Here is a 19,292-nt window from a genome sequence, read left to right as displayed (position 1 = left end):
TTATCAGAAAATAGTTACTTTCGCAGAACGTCAAGAGAATAGCAGCACGGCGCCCTAGCACCAACTGAGTGGATTAGCAGCCAAAAGCTACTATAGGATATCTTGGTGGCCAGTACACAATATCGTTTTAAAAGGATGAGAAGCCATTAAAGCAACGTGTTAAAAACGCAGAGGTCGGGGGTTCCTAACCGAGAGTCAAACACTTAAAACGTGCAGCCTCTGAATCTCCCGGTGAGCTTGAGGTGATTTGAACTCTAGTTTAACTGTGGCTAAGCAAGGTCTTTTACTGGCTCATTAAAATGAAACTTTGCTAACAGCGAGGAGATGAGCTGCGTGTTCGGAGTACAAAAACAAGCGCGAAAGAAGCTCAGATCAATCTTTAGTATGTACCGGGTTATTCACTAACTCGTGAGTCTAAGGAAATTAAAGTGAATGTCACATTTTAGGACTAAATAGCTGAATGGCAAAACATTCTCCAAGGTAGGTACAATTTCAATTTGGCTATTTTTGGAATTTCACTTTGAATTCTTGACCATGCACACGTTAAGGGATAACCCTGAAAAAAAATCTATATATATTTTTTCATAATAACCAAGTGTACACACACAGCTGAAGGGAAGCCAAATATTTTCTACACATTCAGTTCTCTGACATGGTTATGCTTTGAAGAGTGCCGTGCAGTTTGCCTTTTTACATTGACAGGAATGTGGGTGAGGACATCAGGACTCTTCTGGCACCATAACCACTACATCGTGCTCTGGTACTAATAGTACTCCTTTAAACGTACCGCTTTTTAAATGCCAATGCTGGTCTTTGTGCTCAGGTTTGTAAGGTCAAAAGCTTGTGTTATGTGGATGGGTGTTTATACACGTAATTAGAGTTTCTCAGATAGACCAATAGACCTGCAGCATGACCAACTAGATGAAGAGTTATAGGTCTAGTCAAACAGAAGTCTAATAAAAAAAAAAAAAAAATCCGTTCTCTTAAACTCGATCATCACTTGAGATGTAGAGTAGGACTGCTTCACTCTACTCTGCAAACATTTTTACAGCAAAGAAGAGCTTCCGAGATATACGGACAGGGCAATGTGAATGGCTGTCACATTATTGTGAAGACCTGGGACCATTAGCTACTTGATGTCACAGCTGAACCATAGTGTCTTTTCAGTAGTTGGGGTTATCAAACGGCACATTTGCAAGAAGCTTATCGAACAAGGGACCTGTGTCAGGTCCCCCCTCAATGCTCCTTCACACAGCGCGACAGGAATAAAAGACGGGACAATAAATAAAAATGTGAATTGCAAGTAGGTGACATAAAAGGCTGGATTCAGAGGTAGAAAATGAGCACAAATCTCAGTGCAATTCAAGAAAGCTATTTAAATACATAAATATTTAAAGGGATTAGAAAAAAGGCAGCTCTGAAGGAATCAAGCAGCATAAAGACAAGTAGGAAGAGCAAGACCTACAACCGACCTCTTAACTCTCGAAAATATGTATCTTGTGAAGAAAGCAGATTTATAGTTATAAAGACGGAATTCCTAATTATCCAAATACATTGTATTTGGCTTACCATGACTCAGTATTTAAAAACAGTGAGACGGGGAAAACAGCTTAATTAAGTCAGGATGCAAATTTAAAAGTTGCCATCATTCTATGCTAGAGACAATGCAGACGTAGAGGAACATATGGGTGTGTGTGTGTGGGGTTGTCCACAGGTTCATACCTTCTAGGGGAAAGAGAGGAATCTCATATTATTTAGATACAGCTCCAGTCCACTGGCTTAAGAGATGTTTTCTGCTGTTCTCAGCACAGCTCTAATTAAACTTCAACTAACTTCTTTTCACAATAAAATTAATCCCGTAAGCCAAATTAAGCATAAAAGTGAGAAACAGGACTTTAACTGGGAAGGAAACCTGTTTAAGCATGCAGGGACACTATGCATCACATTCACCTGTGATTTGTATTCATATATTTATTTAATGCATACTTTGTGTCCAAAGCTGTATACTGTTTGAAATAATAAAATATCCAAGAGCAATGTCTGAACGCAGCTGACTGGGAAAATACAAACATTGTTTTAAGTCTATTGAAACCTGATTAGCTTTTTTTGACACATATTCAGATCTTTTTGCACCTTATTAAAGGGACGCTACCAGGCAGTAGGCAACCTTCATTTTGTAATGCATTTTATAGATAATGCGTAAAAAAGGAAACAAAACACGCCAGTAGATGCAAGCAAATATGGTACCCAATACTCACCTTTATGCTGGAGGTGTGGGAAAGAACAAGGTACATATCATCATATCTGGTGGCACTGCAAAAGGGTAGTGGATTTCTGGAGGGAAGTAGCACGAATAACGGAACAACTTAGCAAGGTGCCCCTAGTATTCGAACCCGAGACAATACTTTTCTTTCACATTCCAATCTCACAAAACAAATTTAAACATTCCCTCCTATACTATCTTTTGACAACAGAAAAGGCTGTGGTGGCAGGGAATTGGAAATCCCAGATCAGACCCTCAAGGAGAGAATGGTTCCTCAAAATAGATAATGTACACAAGATGGAGGAACTGAGAATGTCGAACTTAGGCAAATATCATTTGTTTCAATCGATGTGGCACCCTTGGGTGTCATTCACACAGGGTAGGAAAGACGCACAATATGAGAGTACACAGAGGTGTATCGCCACAAATTGAGACATCCCGACAGAAGGATGCACACCCATTGTCAGAATTAAAGTCCTGTATGAATGGAGCGGCTCTATAAAGTGCTCAATACTTAGGTACACACATGCTGAGTCAATGGAGAGTCGGATAATCTCGCTGGCATACACACATTAGGTTGAGGGGATTCATGCAAACCTCATAAAAACGTTTTCCAGACCAACCAGAATGTAATCTTGCCCTTCAAATGTATTAAATTGCACATTATGTTTACCTGTTAAATGTATTTGTTATTATACATGAACGATTGTAAAATGTATATTCTCGTGATTCTTTATATGTGATCTAAAAATACCTAAATAAAAACATAATAAAAAAAAAAGAAACAAAAATGTGGAAGTAGGGGAAAAAAAAAAACCACTTTTGAAATGAACTTTTGCAGCTTATCTTCATTATTTGCTGCTTCTACAGTGAGCTGTGCCTTACAGCAGTCAGATGATCTTAGCCTTCCTGCTAGGTTACCATGAGAGCTTTGAGGATATCCAGAACCCTCGCCCAGCAGGGATGTGAAGTATGAACATGCATCATAACATATAAATAAAGCTGCTGACCGGGGTAATACCTATGAAGCTATGATCAAGAAAGGCCGAATTTGTGACCTCTTGACTTTCTAAGAAAGTTGTGAAGAAGCCTCTCAGAGAAATTAGACTTGCATGGCGTGCACATGCCTTCCACGTATTTTTACTAATTTGGAGAAGCTTAGATTACCACAGAGATGTACTGAGTGAGAGGGTGTTTATGGCAGTTAAATGAGAGAGGACTAGGATATTCTTGTACCTTAACCACAACATGTGTGCCATGCCTCTGGCTGCCTTCTGCAGCAATACATTCAGCAATACAACCTCCACCTCTGCTAGCCCAGTGCCCTGTCTTGCTTCTTTGATTTTTATTTAGTCAGTAGTAATTTGTTTTCCTGTTTCATTAATACTTGTCTTGTCATACCTTATTTTTGGTACCCTCTGTTTGGCTCTATATATTTCCTGATTTCTGTTGTGCTTGAACTTTGTTAGTTTTCTACTAACTACTTTGTTAGCAGATTCGCCATTTCTCGCCTCTCTCTCTCGCACCGTCCGGCCACTCCAAGGTCGGTAATCCATGGCTGTCCTGGTTTTCTTACTTTGACATATCTTCTGTGTGTTGTGGTTATTCTGTATCTTTGACAGTGTTCCTTTAAGGAAACATTTTTTTTTCCACACTGATGTTAGCTGGTATTGACAAACTCAGCGAGTGTAGGAGGAAGATAGAAGTATAAATTTGTCTCCACTGTATAGTCACTAAATATGGCCCGGTCAGTGTAATTTCTTGGAGCAGCCATTTAGTCCATTCTTCTTCTGTTAACTGTTAAAATTCTCTGGTGGTTAATTATACGTGAATTATTTGTGAACTCAAGTTCTAAAAGTAGATTTTAGGGATATTCCTGGGAGATGAAATACCAATTTATTTCTATTAAAAAAACTTTTTTTTTTTTCTTTTCCTTCCTGTACCTGTTTTGTTGCAGTGCTTTATTCATTTATAAGCCCTTGGTAAATGATTATATAAAACAGACACGACACACCAACTTTACACTTCCCATAAACTCTGCAAATTACATTGACTTCCAGTGAGGCTTTGCATAATTTAATAAGGGCCCCTGATGGTATCGCTCATGTATTAATCATGCTGTACTCAAACTCATAATGCGTAGACGGTTTCAGCTGATATCATCCAGTAGGTGGCAAACACTCTATAATGTAGGGAACAATACAGAAAGTATTAAGAGTTCTCAACACAAACCTGGGTCTTGTTTCAGCATTTTGCCACTTAGCAAGTGTTCCAACACTTGATTAAGGAATCTACAAATGCAATCAATGAAGAAGCAGTATTCGGCTTCAAGCTAATTTATTTTCATTACATTACATTTCTATAAATGCTTGTATGAAAGTAAGACGTTTAAAGTCATTCACTAAACAGTTAGTTGCATCAGTCCAAACAGTCCTTCTTGCTGTGAGACAGTCCTGAATTGAGATGATCCGACTTTCTTCAGCCGTAATCCAACAGTGAATCTGTCAATTTTGGGGGTCTTTACATAATTAGCAAATACCCCAAGAAAGACAGATCTGGTGTGGTCCGTCCCCGTGGCCTAAGGGTGTCTTCATCTTCATGCTGCAGGTCTTTTTTGCCAGGATCCACATTTGTGTGCACGAGAGTACAACACTAAGGTCTACTGAGTTTCCCTGAAGACCGCAGGCTCCTGCATAGACAGCCTGAAACCCACAGTTGTCATTAGTAGCGCTGCTGGGATTTGAAAAAAGTTGATGGCGGAGCTCAGCTTTTTGTCAATTTTTGTCCACCTTTTTTACCAAAAGACAAGAGTCCCTAGTTTGCCGTAGAATATATTTTCATTGCGTTTGAATTTCATTGAAATTGCAGATTGTCTTTATGAAATACTGAAAAGTGGCAAATCTGCTTTAACGCGGTATAGTAAATAGTAGAGGCGTGTTGAGCCCTGTTAACCTCATTTGCTGTATACGTTCAATAGTTATTTATAACTCCCCCCCCCTACAATTTAAGGTGGTCTAATGCCATGCTCTGTTTGGGTATAAGATCACATATGCCAGGACTCGCAGGCTATTGACACCCAAGAAGAAAATGAATTTCCTTCCAGATTGTGATTGCCCATGAGTCCATTTTAACTGCCCTCCTTGCCTTCTTGCTGTTTTCCTCCTCCTCTGCTTGGCGGTAAGTAGCATTCAGGATTCTAGTGGATAGGCGGGAAATGAAGGAACATCCTGAAACGTTACATTATTTATATTTCTTCCTCCTCTGCTTGGCGGTAAGTAGCATTCAGGGTTCTAGTGGATAGGCGGGAAATGAAGGAACATCCTGAAACGTTACATTATTTATATTTCTTCCTCCTCTGCTTGGCGGTAAGTAGCATTCAGGATTCTAGTGGATAGGCGGGAAATGAAGGAACATCCTGAAAGGTTACATTATTTATATTTCTTCCTCCTCTGCTTGGGAGGGACTTTCTCACATATATCACAATTCATAGGGTCTCATCCTCAATAAGTAAATTAAGTTGTTGGGTAAGATACACATTTAGTTGTAGGTACACTTGTGTCCCTAATAACCATATGTGCTCTAAATTCATATTAGCTGATGCCGTTATGCCCCCCAACATAGACTTTAATAAGCTTTTCAAGTGATTGAATGATGTTAGAAAAAGTTTCCAAATTATTTATTTAGAAAAAATCCCATAGAGTTTAATGGTGGCTCCCGTAGATAAATCACTTAGAAAAGCTTCTAACAGTATTGAATAATTTGTAAAACTTATTAAATTGAAGCCATAGTTGGGAGGTAAGACTTTACAGAATTTAGGAAACATATCCAAGTAGAAGAACTTCTTGCCTCTTTTGTCTTGTTTTTAAGCTCAACACATAATGTGTTCCAGCAGCCATTTTGCATTAAAAAAAAAAAATTAAGAAGAAAAAACCTCCTTATCTATATGTTTCGAGATGTGATCTGGGGGTATTTTCTGTTTAAAATAGTTTATCTGTTTTATAACATCATACGTCTTACCCCTTGCTGTATCAAGACGGGGGATAGGGTTCCTAGGGTCCATGGCCAGTGACACTGACAATGCCCCGTAAGTAGGCATGTCCACTCAATGAATAGCACAAGTGCGTCTAATAAGTGCTCACACATGGATGCGGGACATCAGGGAGCAAAATTGGGATGTCCGTACCTGACTCCAAAATCGTGACTCTCCCACCGAAAGTGGGACATTTGGAAGGCATGTAACATATGTTTGCATGCCAGAGAAGCCTGCTTAACTTAGAGTAATGGGTCCTGTTGCTGCAAAACAAGCCCAAATCATCACCCCTCCACCACCGTGCTTGATTGTTGGTTTGAGGTGATATACTGTGTTTGGTTTTCACCAAATGTAGCACTGTGCATAATGGCCAAATGTCTCCACTTTGGTCTTGTCTGTCCAAATGACATTGTTCCAGAAGTCTTGTGGTTTGTTCAGATGCAACTTTGCAAAACCAAGCCGTGTTGCCGTGTTCTCTTTAGAGAGAAGAGGCTTTCTCCAGGCAACCCCACCAAACAAACCATACTTGCTCAGTATTTTTCTAATTGTACTGTTGTGAACTTTAACATTTAATATGCTAACTGAGGCCTGCAGAGTCTGAGATGTAACTAAGTTTTTGAGTTACTGTTTCTCTGAGCATTGCACGGTCTGACCTTGGGGTGAATTTGCTCGGACCTCCACTCCTTGGAATATTGACAACTGTATTGAATATTTTCCATGTTTGAATAATATTTCTCACTGTAGAATGACAGACTTGAAATTGTTTGCTGATGATCAGTTAAAAAAGGGCATTTGATTAGTAACACATGTCTGCTACTTAGCGTCTGAATTCCTATGGAAGCAGCAAGGGTGTACTTAGTTTTTCACACACAGCTTCTTCATTTTGGCTTTCTGTTTGTTAAATAAATCATGACACGTTGTAATATGTTGTGTTGTTGTTCATCTGATTTGTATTTACCTAATTTTTAGACCTCCTAAGGGACAAATGATTATGCCCTGATGTGTAAAGTCATAGAATTCAAAGAGGCTGTACTTTCTTTTTCCCATGACTGTATGTCACAGGTTTAAAATGGTCATTCAATGCCTGTAATGTCTGGTGTTAGGTTCTAATACACATAATAGTCGCAGTGAGGGGAATGTGAAGTTAGACATAATTCCGCAGATCTAAAATTCATCATCTTTAAGATAGGAATCTCTGATCAACTACATGTTGAGCAATTATTTTTATTTTGTCAAAAGTATGGAGATTATTTAACTCGCATTGCTTGTTGATATTTTCAGACATATAACGTCTCCCTATTTTGTTATAGAACACCAGTTGGTTGAATGGTACTTTGTAAAAACAAGAAATAGAACAGCTCAGAAGTTTAAAATGGTGAATAAAATAAGGGATTTGATATGTTCCTGACCGTGTTTCTCATAATGAAGTGCTGCGTCTCTCCTCCTCCCTCCCCTGAGTCAGTGTCTGGAGCGGATCTAAAATGAAGAGAAGAGGTAATGAATCTGCTCTCTGAAATCAGCTACAGGCGCCTTCTCTTCCATTTTCCCTTCTGCTCTCGTGTGAATAGCCCATCTCCTCTTTCCTCCGTGCTAGCTTTGATAGACTGAGCAGGGACGCCGATAAGCCACTTAATCAGAAAATTGAGGGAAACATTTTTTTGCTATGATAATCTTATCGGCCTCTGAATAAACAATAATGTTTAAAAGCATTGCAGTGCCGGAGTGTACCTCTGCTTCCCTCTGTCTGACTAAAGCCAAGCTCGGGAATTCTTTTAGATGTTCTCCGACGAAGCAGCCAGCCTGTGCTATAGCTCTGTGCCGGAATATTATCAAAAGGCCCACCTCCCCACACCTTGAGCACGTCAATTCCGCACATTTTGGAAGTGTTAACGTGACTGATTTGAGCAACAAGTGAGGCTGGAGATAGATCATACATAGTTTTATAAAATTGCGCATTGAAAATGAAAGTGATATCTGCTATTGTGTAATTATAAGTGGCGTTTTCCCTGCTTCCCACCTATATGAAATGTACTTTAAGCAAGCTTTAATTTTTTATATATTATTTTAGTTTTTTTTATTGTGCAAGGTTTTACAAACAGGCTTGCGATGCCACGACGACTGAAGCAAGCTTAATATTAGTGTGCAAGATGTAACATTGGTATGGCATATACAGTAATCATGCACATTCTTTTATGAGAATAATACGAAAAATAAACAAGCTTGGCAGTCCTGTCTAGTGGATAGGTTGGTGAGCTGAAGCAGGTTGTATGTGGCGAATCTTGTGGCTTGCTGCCTATATAACTAAGTATACAGGACTGCAAACATGAGATGTGTGAATAAACTTGCAAATACGTGTCGTATTTTAACCACCAAGGGGCAGTGGAGAACTGGGCTAGCCAGGTTTATGTCCACATGCAGACTGTGAGTAAATTTGAGTGACATCAGTGGCCAGTGTTTGTGACTAAGTGGCTACTACAAAAGACTGGACATACCCCATTTTGAATACCCCGGGCTGTCTACTTTTTCATATGGTATGTCGTGGTGGGGTTTATTTTCATTTTTGGGTGCCATACCGTCTCAAAGGCAACATAGCCAATCTGGCAAATAGCTATTTACAAAAACAGAAATTGGCAAATCTCATGTTTGACCCTGTAACTTTCCAAATCACAATAACATCTGTACTTGAGGGGTAGTGTTGTACTTGTGAGACATTACTCTACACAAATATGAGTGTTTTAGAGCAGTAAAATATATTATACTGATAATATCATCGGTGAAATGGAAGTTTGTGTAAGAAATGCAAAAAAAAACAAAAACAACTAATATAAATGCTAATTTTGGCCAGGGTTTGTGACTAAGTGGCTATTAAAAAGAGTGGACATTCCCCATTTTGAATAAAGTGGGTTGGCTACTTTAAAAAAAAAAAATATGATTTGATGGGGATAAATTACATTGGCCAGCTTCAAAAATGTCCCAAATAGGACATGGGTGCATGATGACCAGCTTTGAAAATTTCAAGTTGGTAAACTGGACTGCGCAAATAAGGTAGTTTAGCCCCCAGAGAACCCGACACACCTATACATGGGTGATATCACTGTACCCAGGAGATGTTGCTGAACACATATTGGGGTGTTCTTTGGCAGTAACCCATAAAGTTCTCAGTGCATGTATCCTTGAATTGCTATATGTGTCAAAAAAATCACCAATTATTTTTTTTTTAAAATAAATATATACATGTGAAGGGTTCCTGGTAGATATCGGTGTTACAATGTAACTTTGGTTAATTTTGAAAAATAAAAATGGTTTGGAAATGACAAAGTGCTACTTGTACTTATAGCCCTATAATTTTCCCAAAAAAAAACTAAGAACATGTTAACATTGGGGATTTCTAAACTTAGGACAAAATGTACAAACTAATTAGCACAGGGGTTTTTTTTTTGGCAGTTGTAGATGCGTAACAGATGTGGGGGTCAAAGTTAAAAACAAATTGTGTGTTTTTAAATTTTTTCATCATATTTTATAATTTATGTTATAGTAAATTATATGATATGATGAAAATAATGGTATCTTTAAAAAAGACCATTTAATGGTGAGAAAAACGGTATATAATATGTGTGGGTACATAAATGAGTAAGAGGAAAATTACAGCTAAACACAAACACCGCAGAAATTTAAACACAGCCCTGTTTCCAAACGGTAAGAAAATTGAAAAGCGGTCTGGTCACTAAGGGGTTAGTCTGCTTCATAACAAACTGTAATGTGATGTAATGTAGAATCCTTGACCAAAAGGTAATACAGGACAGTACTATAATTGTGGATCCTCCATAGGTGATGTGATGTAACCATACATCTTGAGGCTCATCAATTATTATATTGAGCAGATATTGGCGGTCTATAGTGTGTCTAGCCTTCATCAGTGTCGTTGTTTTGGTTGCAATGCACACGTAATAAAAACCTTACTGGTATTCGCAGTGGGATGCTTTACCCATCCTTTCTTCTGTAAACACGTCTCAGGCAATGCATAATTTGTTTTTCTTCCCAATATCCCCATTTAATTAATACAACTTCTCTCCAGAGAGCCACTAGAGGGACTTCCTGTCTACCAGACAGCCACTAGAGGGACTTCCTGTCTACCAGACAGCCACTAGAGGGACTTCCTGTCTACCAGACAGCCACTAGAGTCTTCTGGATCGTTACACATCCAGCATCAGCTAAAACCCCATAGGAAAGCATTGATTCTATGCTTTCCTATGGGGTTGTCTTAATGCCATTGCAGCGCATGCACATTACTCTGCTGTTTTCCCAAAATGTAGGCACCCATGTTCTCTTTAGAGAAATGCTGTTAACTTGACGTGTCATCTCACTGCATCACCTTTAGGCGCTAGGATTTGGGATGTAAGTTATAAAGTAGCATTATTTTCGTAATTTTCTTCAGCATTCTCTGCCATAGAACAAGGTCTTTTTTTTCTTTCACGTTAAGAGTCTTATGTGAATAAGTCATGCTATAGCAGCACCCCTCTTAGTCGCATTTTACATCCAACCATTATTGGATGCACATATCAATAAATTATAGATTGTCTTCTCCGCAACTGAATGTTTGTGTATTTTTAGGAATTTCTTTGTGACAAGAATCAGGTTTGATTAATTCATGGAGCAACCAAGCTGGGAATAATGCAATATTCCTTATCCTTCTTGTCACAGTAAGCCCTCGGAGCTTCCTTTTACTTTGTAAAAAACATTGCACCTTATGGTTTAATTCATGTGCCTTTCGCTGTACGGTGGACAGAGAAATTCTGAAGGAAGCTACTTGGAACCCCATTGTGCGTACTCTCTTTAACCCCTTAAGGACACATGACATGTGTGACATGTCATGATTCCCTTTTATAACAGAAGTTTGGTCCTTAAGGGGTTAAAAGCTTCAATACATAAAAATAAGTATAGACAAACATTGGCGAAATAAATTGCCACGTTGCTACTTTTCTGCCTATGTCCCGGCCATGTAGGTATCCCTGATCGAATCCCCTTTGCCAGAATTATTCTGCAGGACTTCAAATATGCGTGTATTATGTGACTGTGCTTTAATGCTCATGAGTTTGTTAATATTTATATTATTATTATATTATTATTAGCATTTACATGGTGCCAATATATTCCGCAGCGCGTGACAATATTATAGAGGGGGAAACTTAACAATAAATGAGACAATTACAAAATTTCACAGGAACAATAGGTTGATGAGGACCCCACTCGAAATAGATTTCAATCATATGTAAAATGTTAGTATGTGACTACATATATAGTCTATATACATATCAAATTCCTCTCTTTTTAATACAGATAAAACATTAAAACACAGAGCTATCTCTGCTACAAAAACATTTTGTGTTTTTTTTAAAAAAAAAATATATATATATATGCGCATGCTCAAAGGTGAGATATTATGATTCCTCCATGGATATACCCATAGTTTAGTATTGAACTGAGTGCAATGAATGCAGAAGTTTTTTCCTTGCCTGGGTGATACTGGACAGCCTGTCTTCCATCATTTGTTTAAAAGACTGATCCCATTGGAAAAAAAATAAAAATGGAACAGGCTCATTTCCAATCTCTCCAGGGTGTCTGCTTGAAAAATTCTAATCTAATAGACACAACAGAGGCAGAATCACAAACCAATATGAGCTCAGTCACAGATGACAGTATATCCTGCAGAGCAATTTTCCTATTGATAGCTTGATTATTTGAATATTAGTTCTGTGCCTCAAAAAATTGTGGCTGTAAACCTTCCATAATTGTTTAAATGTGTGATATATTCACACTTTAGAGGGATATCCCAGGCACCAGCACAACGTAAGTGCATTGAAGGAATATTCTGGTCACCTTCAGAACGTCAGCGTGGTCAGCGTTTGACCTGTATTTGGTTTGGAATAGTGATTGGCTGTGTGGTAGAATCATGTCTGCAACTCAGCTCACATTTATCTCTCATTGGCTGAGCTGAATATGTCAAATTAGGAAGTTACTTTGTAAGAAAAGCAGATGTGTACAAGGGGGCAGATTTACACTGTAGAAAGGAGTTCAGCACACAGAGCTGTGTATATTTTGATGTTTAGAGCAATCAGGAAGATGTTAACCCAAACCTAGTGTACTGGAGAAGAAAGCAAGGTTATTTTTATTACTTTACTTCTCAAAACTAAATATATGTAAATATGGAAATAAAAAGGACATGTATAATATGAGGCCCAAGCCTATCAAATCCTAAAACGCATTTCAATCTAATCCCAAGTCCCCAACATCTGCGTCCCGAGAAGTAGGACACAGGTGGGAGGGTATAAAAGGAGCAGGCCAACAATGTGTGTGTATTCCTTCCCACCCAGACAGGGAGCGGGACCACCCAAACTACTGGCAGGTCAGCCTGGCGTGCATACATTCACCCCAGGATGCTTGTTAATCAAGCAGACCAGCCCATTGAGTGCAGATCATGTAGTCATCATTCTTCTTCCATGCTGTCTACAGGGTCTTACTGCCCTAAGTGTAACACAAGCACATCTAATGATTCTGTTGCGCTACACTTTTTGGGGAGCGTTCCCTGGTGTCCCCAAAAGCCAGACACCAAGGAACAGCTGAGATTGTGGGAGAGGACCTGAAATTCGGGATGATTGGGAGGTCTCCAGTTCAGTCCAGCAGTGTCAATTTTGTCAACTAACAATTTTAGCCAAATTTTAGTCAACTAAAATTTTTGAGATTTAGTTGACTAAAACTAAAACAATCCAGATGACTAAGCCATGACCAAAACTAAAATGGCTTTTTAGTCAAAAGACTGACTAAAACTAAATAAAAATTTGCCGCCAAAATTAACACTGCACAGAGGGGCTGTGGAAGGGGCAAAAGAGACTGACCAGGACTTGGGAGAGAGACACCTAGAGGGGCTGGGGACACACAAAGAGACAGATGGAGGGGCAAAAAATACTGATGGAGGCTTTAACTAAACCCAGTAGATTCTAGTCATGTCGACTAAAATCTACTGGAGATTTAGTGGACTAAAACAATTAAGACGACTAAAACTAAAATGGCTTTTTAGTCAAAAGACTATGACTAAAACTAAATTGAAATTTAAAAAAATGTATTTAAAAAAAATGAACACTGCAGTCCAGTCACACGTTGCGGTGGGGAAGGTAACATAAATACTCTTCTTCACTCTTCGCTCTTTCTATGATGACAGCCAGGGTCAAAGGGAAGAGTTTATAACCATGATTGACAGGGAGCCAAAATGGATGCACTCTGTTCAACAGCAGAACTGAATACAGCATAGTGTGAATTTCTACATTTAATTTTTATTTCACATAGATTTGTTAAGTCTATGGAATAAAAAGGCATAATATTATAAATCATTAACAATCTGCAAAAGCATTCGTTAAAACTGTAGTTCGCATCTTATAGTCACATTGCAGCAATATATATGGTATATATTTATAGAATATGGTAAGTGCTGGGCTTTGTTCTAAACTTAGTAAAGTGCTGTTACGATTACTAAATCGTGTTTACATGTGCAAATGTTATGTTATGTCAGCATGTGGTTTACATCTATGTCCATGAAACCTGTTAAGGACAGTAATTCTGCCTGCCTCGGCTTTCTACACATTACCTAGAATATTACTCTAAATATCACTACAGAAAATACAAGGACACCAGTCACACAAACTACTATTTTTCTTACAACAAACAAGCCATGAACAATAAACGTCAGTGTTTTTTTCTGACAAACACTTCATCTTTGATAACCACTACGTTGTTACACTGTAACTTGTATGACAAGCCGACGTGGCATGTAGATTGACGTGATACCATGATGTCGACTCAAAACCATTTTCTGACTTTACCTTGGAAAATTACAGCACACGTTGAATGTTAGTCAAGAGCTGGACTGTTACGTACAGTAGGCATCATTTTTTGACATGTTATTGTACGCCTGGATAGGCATCTAATTTGCCTATAATATTTCTAGTTATCTGACTGGGATAGTGCCACTAATTCCTCTAAGAATTGTAGTAAATATTTCTTCCAATGTTTACAGTGCAAGGAACTTCATTTTCATACTAATGAGATATATATTTGTATATCTTGTTAGTATATAGTGGTTGTATATATCTAAATAATCTACAGCATTAATCTGTAATGAATTGTTTGCATTTTGTTAAATTGGGTTCCTCTTTAATCCCTATCATCCCATTTATGCTATATAAATTAATCAAGATCAAGGCCATTGACATCGTTCTGTTTTCTTGCATTTTTGCATGGGTGCCGTCCAGAAATTATTAGCTTCTGCTAAGACCACAAAATTGTATATATGGGTGTATCGCAGAACTCCACAGCAGCAAATTCCACATTCATTTCATTTTTAGTAAGCGTTAGTATGTGTTTGTGTGTGTCATGGAGCCACACAAGAAAAACAAAAAAATAAACAAAGCAAGTGTGTGCGGTGTGAATATATTCCAGAGTTCAACACCAATAAAACGCCAATAAAAGTGATGTGCGTTGTGCGAGTGAATACCACGTCTAATTTTTAGAATCGAGAAGAAATGCACTGTGATCTGGATATCACTAAATACTTGTTACATTAATTGATCACAAAGCTCCAGAGCAATAGAACGCCACATCTGTTAGAATACATAACTACATATACAAAGTTGTACAAATATCTTTGTATGTGTTTCAGTCCCTTAAAGCGGCACTGTCATCTGTCATGCCAAACTTACCTTTCCCCAGTCGCTTCCACTTCTCTCCGTCTCTCAGGATCTGTTCTTCTTTCCTTCCTGTCTGCTCTAGTTTTCTTTTAAACATAAGACAAAGTAGGGACCTTTAGCCACAAGAAGTGGGCCAAGCTTAGAAAACCTCCATGGTTTTCTAAGCTTGGCCCACTTCTTGTGGCTAAAGGAATTGTCCCACAATTCTCACCTGATCTCGCAATGCTTCCTTTCACTATTCCCCAGCGTCCTATGACGGAATTTGGTAGTTTCGCCGGCGTCCTAACAGAATGAACAGTTTGTTAATTCGTGTTAGAATGGCGTTCGGTAGTTTCTGTTCATATTGGACTTCATTTGAATGAATGAAACTCCGATCCTATTAGTGTCGCGGCTGCATCTTGCATCTGCATAGTAAATAGCTCTCTAATTCCCATGGTATTAGGAAGCTATCTGCCAAATTTACTTTGTATTAGTAATTAATCTGCCCTACTCGCTATTCCGCGAGTAGGTAAATAGTAAGCCAATCAGGAAAGGCTGTTTTAGTAGACATGCCCCTATCAGAGCACTCTGATTGGTTGGCTTGGAATCCAACAAATCAGAGTGTTCTGAGTCATTTTACACAGCGTGGGGTCATTTTACACAGCGTGGGGATTCCAACCAATTGACCCCCATAGAGTGAGGGAGGACATGTGGGGGGTTACAGCTCCCTCACTCTTCTATTTTTACATATTACAAGGAGGGAGCTGCGAGCCAGCAGCTCCCTCCTTGTAATAAACGAACAAACAAATGAACACCAACTTTCGGTCTTTGCTCGCTTGAAATTTCTATTAATTTGTCTTTCTAATGAATGAATAGTCGAAATTCCCTTCCGAATGATAGATAGAAAGATAGGCAAATATTCTCTAGGTTCCTCAATGATGATGATTTTGTATAAACTTTATTAATACCTAGCATTTGGAAAGTAGTTTTATTTCCTTTTTTTTTTTTCCGTAGCAGTAGTTTTCTGCTTAAAATGAATTACCACAGTTAAAAAAAAAAAAAAATGATGGCTAAAGATAAGGCATTGCATTACAGAATAAAAAAAAAAAAAGTTACATATGAAGGTTTCTTCAGCACGTGTAGGCCAGACTAGGAAGTAGCTAAACCCACTAGCCAATCCTAATTTTACTACATTTTCTGTGGAACTGCTTAGCAATAATCCGCAAAAACATATAGCTTTTCACTGATCGCTCTATTTATTATTATTATTATTATTATTATTATTACTGGTATTTATATAGCGCCAGCATATATAGAGAAATCTGCCACCATATTTTGCTAAGGGCATTATGATGATTTTTTTTCAGATTTACAGCCTACCTTTGTGTCAAACCTATGCAGAACAGACACATTATGTATTCTAGAGTCGGAGGAATCAATGGAATGCAGGCTTCTCTCAGCAGGAAAAGGCTAAACATTTCCCTATGGACTTTTGTACAAGAAAAAGCTTATCTGCGGAATGTTTGCATTATTTTTGAGTATTTAACACCTGGACTGCAGGAAGCTCACAGCTCCAATCCTGCTGCAGCAGACTGTTTCCTTTGGTAGGGAGCAAGAAGCACGCCGCAGCCAGTCACAATACAGCCAGTGAGCAACAATAGACAGATTGAAGGGACAAGCTAAAGACCATAACCACTACAGTTCACTACAGCTGTGCGTGTCCTTTCTGTCAGTGTTGTAGAGTGTCTCTATATAAGTGCGGTCAGAGTCAATAATAGCCTGAGGGAATGGTTTGGTAGGCACGCCTCCTAAAATTGATGTGTATGTGTTGTTGTCCTCCAGTACATCCCATGCGCACAGCTCTGCTGAAGTGCCTACGAATAGGAAAAATGCTCTGTGCTTGTCATTAAATGCATGCGCTGTGTTTGCTGGCGGATTGTCTGGTGTCTCTATAAGTGGGACACCAGAGGACAAAAGACAGGGCTGGGAAAGGTTGTTTGGAGGAGGTGTAGAAGGGTATGTTGGGGGTGTAGTTTGTGCGCAAAGGGTCTGTCGTGGTGCACTGTGTGTTACAGGAGACTGTAGTGTGTGTATAGGCATACCTCCCAACTTTGGGAGATACAGATTCAGGATGCAGTCGATGAGTCCCTAGGGGCGTTGTCAGTCACACAGCTTGAGTCACTATCAAAATAGGGCTCCAGGCACTGTTTTACCAAACAAACTTTTATTATATAGTCATCACAACACTTTGGGCATTTGCCTGGTTTCCTCAATCGCCATTCTGGGCCTGATGATATGGAATTAATTGTTTCTCCGATTCAAGATTTCAAATCAAAGTGAGGATCGCTCAAAAAAAAAACGATAGCAGTCAGTCAGCAAATCAATACAAGACATGGTGTCAATCAGCCAATGTTTTCTTACTTTTAGTTCATTAATTAAGTGAATATGAATTATAACATTGGTGTCACTTTAATACCTTTCCATATTTCACATTTGATTAGTTACTTTGAAACCCTTTATCAGCCTCTCACTTGCCTGAAGTCACTTCCCATGCAGTATAACTCCGCTCACCTGCCATATTTTTTTCCGAATAGCACATACTTTAATTGCCTTTTTTTTTTTATCCTCCAGTCACACACGAACCAGATGCCTCCCATTCTTCTTAGAATCTTTCTTCATCGCTCACCATACTTGTATTTAAATCTGTAGCAGACATGCTGTTCATGTGTCAGGAGGCACAAACTCCATTATTCGTGGACCAATATGTTCCTATGTGAATCACGCTTAACCTTCATTCAACTTGCACCAACCAATGAGAAAGCTCTGATTGAAATCTGTCTGGCAGCTTGCCTCACTGTAAAATGCCCCTTACACATAAACATCTTGCTGGTTCATTATGGTATCTCCCTTACCTGCCCATTACCGTACTTTGCCGTTAACCCCTATCCCACTGGCCTTTATACTGCATTAGCAGGTGATCTGATTCTCAAGGCAGTGTTCTTAATAGCCAAACCCTTGTTTTTCTTTGTCGAGGAACTGGTAAGGTAGTGTGTTAATATCAGAAACATATAAAATGTGTAAAATAGTAAATGTGACCTCATTGTTGTCCTGGTAGATATAGTGTGCATGTTTTTAATACACCGTATCTTGGATATCTACAGCCAAGTTAACATGACACTATTGTGAAAATATAGATAAACCTATCACTCCAGCCTAAAAGTAGGAAGTTGACATTTGTGTGAAGCATTAATGGCTAATATGAAAAGCAATGGCTTTTCTATTTCTGTATCGAGTATGTATTTCCTGTCTATACAAAACACAATAGACCATTCTACGTTTACCTTTTTCCTTTAAAGCTCTCTCTTTATGTCCCGTATCGTTATTTTATTTCTGCACTCGACATTCATAAACACAGAAATGGATTAACATTCTCTAAATGTTTTAGTGACCTCCATGTGGTGAGCAGTGCCAGTGTAGCTCACATTTTGTATGAACTTGTTTTCTGCTCAGGCAATATATGTCGATATATTTATAGAGTGATATCTCCATGTTTTGGTTTTTTTTTTTCTCCCTCTAGCTAACTGCAGAACTCAAACTCATCAAGTCCCAGATGGGGATATCCGACCCAAGCAATTCAATTACAAGCGAGACTCTAAACTCACTCAGGTAGGTGGTGAAAATGTATGACATCAGTGATCAGGGTTATCCATTGATAATGTGAACTGAAATTTTCATTTTGGACACATTCTTTAAAGGGTTACGCCAAACACCATGACCACCTAGGTGATTTGAAGTGGTTGTGGTAATAGGAGTGAAGTGTTTGAGCTTCAAATACGCTTTCAGATATTTGTAATTGTGTGTTGGGGTCTTGTTGCACCGCCAGCACAAGTGACTTTGTTATGGGCTAGCAATGTAAATTTTGTGCATAGAATAAGTCTGTTGTCCGCGTGCACTGCACTCTGACAACTGACGTAAGAATTAGCCCCTGCAAGGGGAAAGTACATCTCTTCTCCCACCCACTCTCTCCATTAGTATCGCCCGGTTCTGGATATCAGGTATGTAAAAACTTTTTTTAATGTTTTTTTTTTTTTCTTCTAGTTCTATTGCAAATTGAGAGGGAGGACCTCCCAATTTCCAATAGAGCATATTACACTGTCAAGGTTCCCCCCTTTCAAAAGAGTTATAGTTAAAGGAACAATATATGGTCAGGAACACAAAACAGTATTCCTGACCCTATAGTGTTAAAACCACCATAAAGCTCCCCTGTCCCCCTTTCCCCACT

At 38.7% G+C, this 19,292-nt stretch overlaps 1 protein-coding gene across 1 annotated transcript in view; it reads left to right on the top strand.

The window, feature by feature from the left end:
* MAD1L1 (mitotic arrest deficient 1 like 1) overlaps positions 1-19,292 on the top strand; it is a 784,552-nt gene that overhangs the window by 391,367 nt on the left and 373,893 nt on the right. Inside the window, exon 14 of the mRNA XM_063430429.1 lies at positions 18,588-18,676. Within this exon, the coding sequence (XP_063286499.1) occupies positions 18,588-18,676 (89 nt within the window). The remainder of the gene's footprint in view (positions 1-18,587; positions 18,677-19,292) is intronic.

The sequence above is a fragment of the Pelobates fuscus genome, chromosome 8 (assembly GCF_036172605.1).
Source record: "Pelobates fuscus isolate aPelFus1 chromosome 8, aPelFus1.pri, whole genome shotgun sequence".
NCBI lineage: Eukaryota > Metazoa > Chordata > Amphibia > Anura > Pelobatidae > Pelobates > Pelobates fuscus.
The sequence above is the reverse complement of the archived record's forward strand: the minus strand, read 5'-3'. Positions and strand labels throughout refer to the sequence as shown.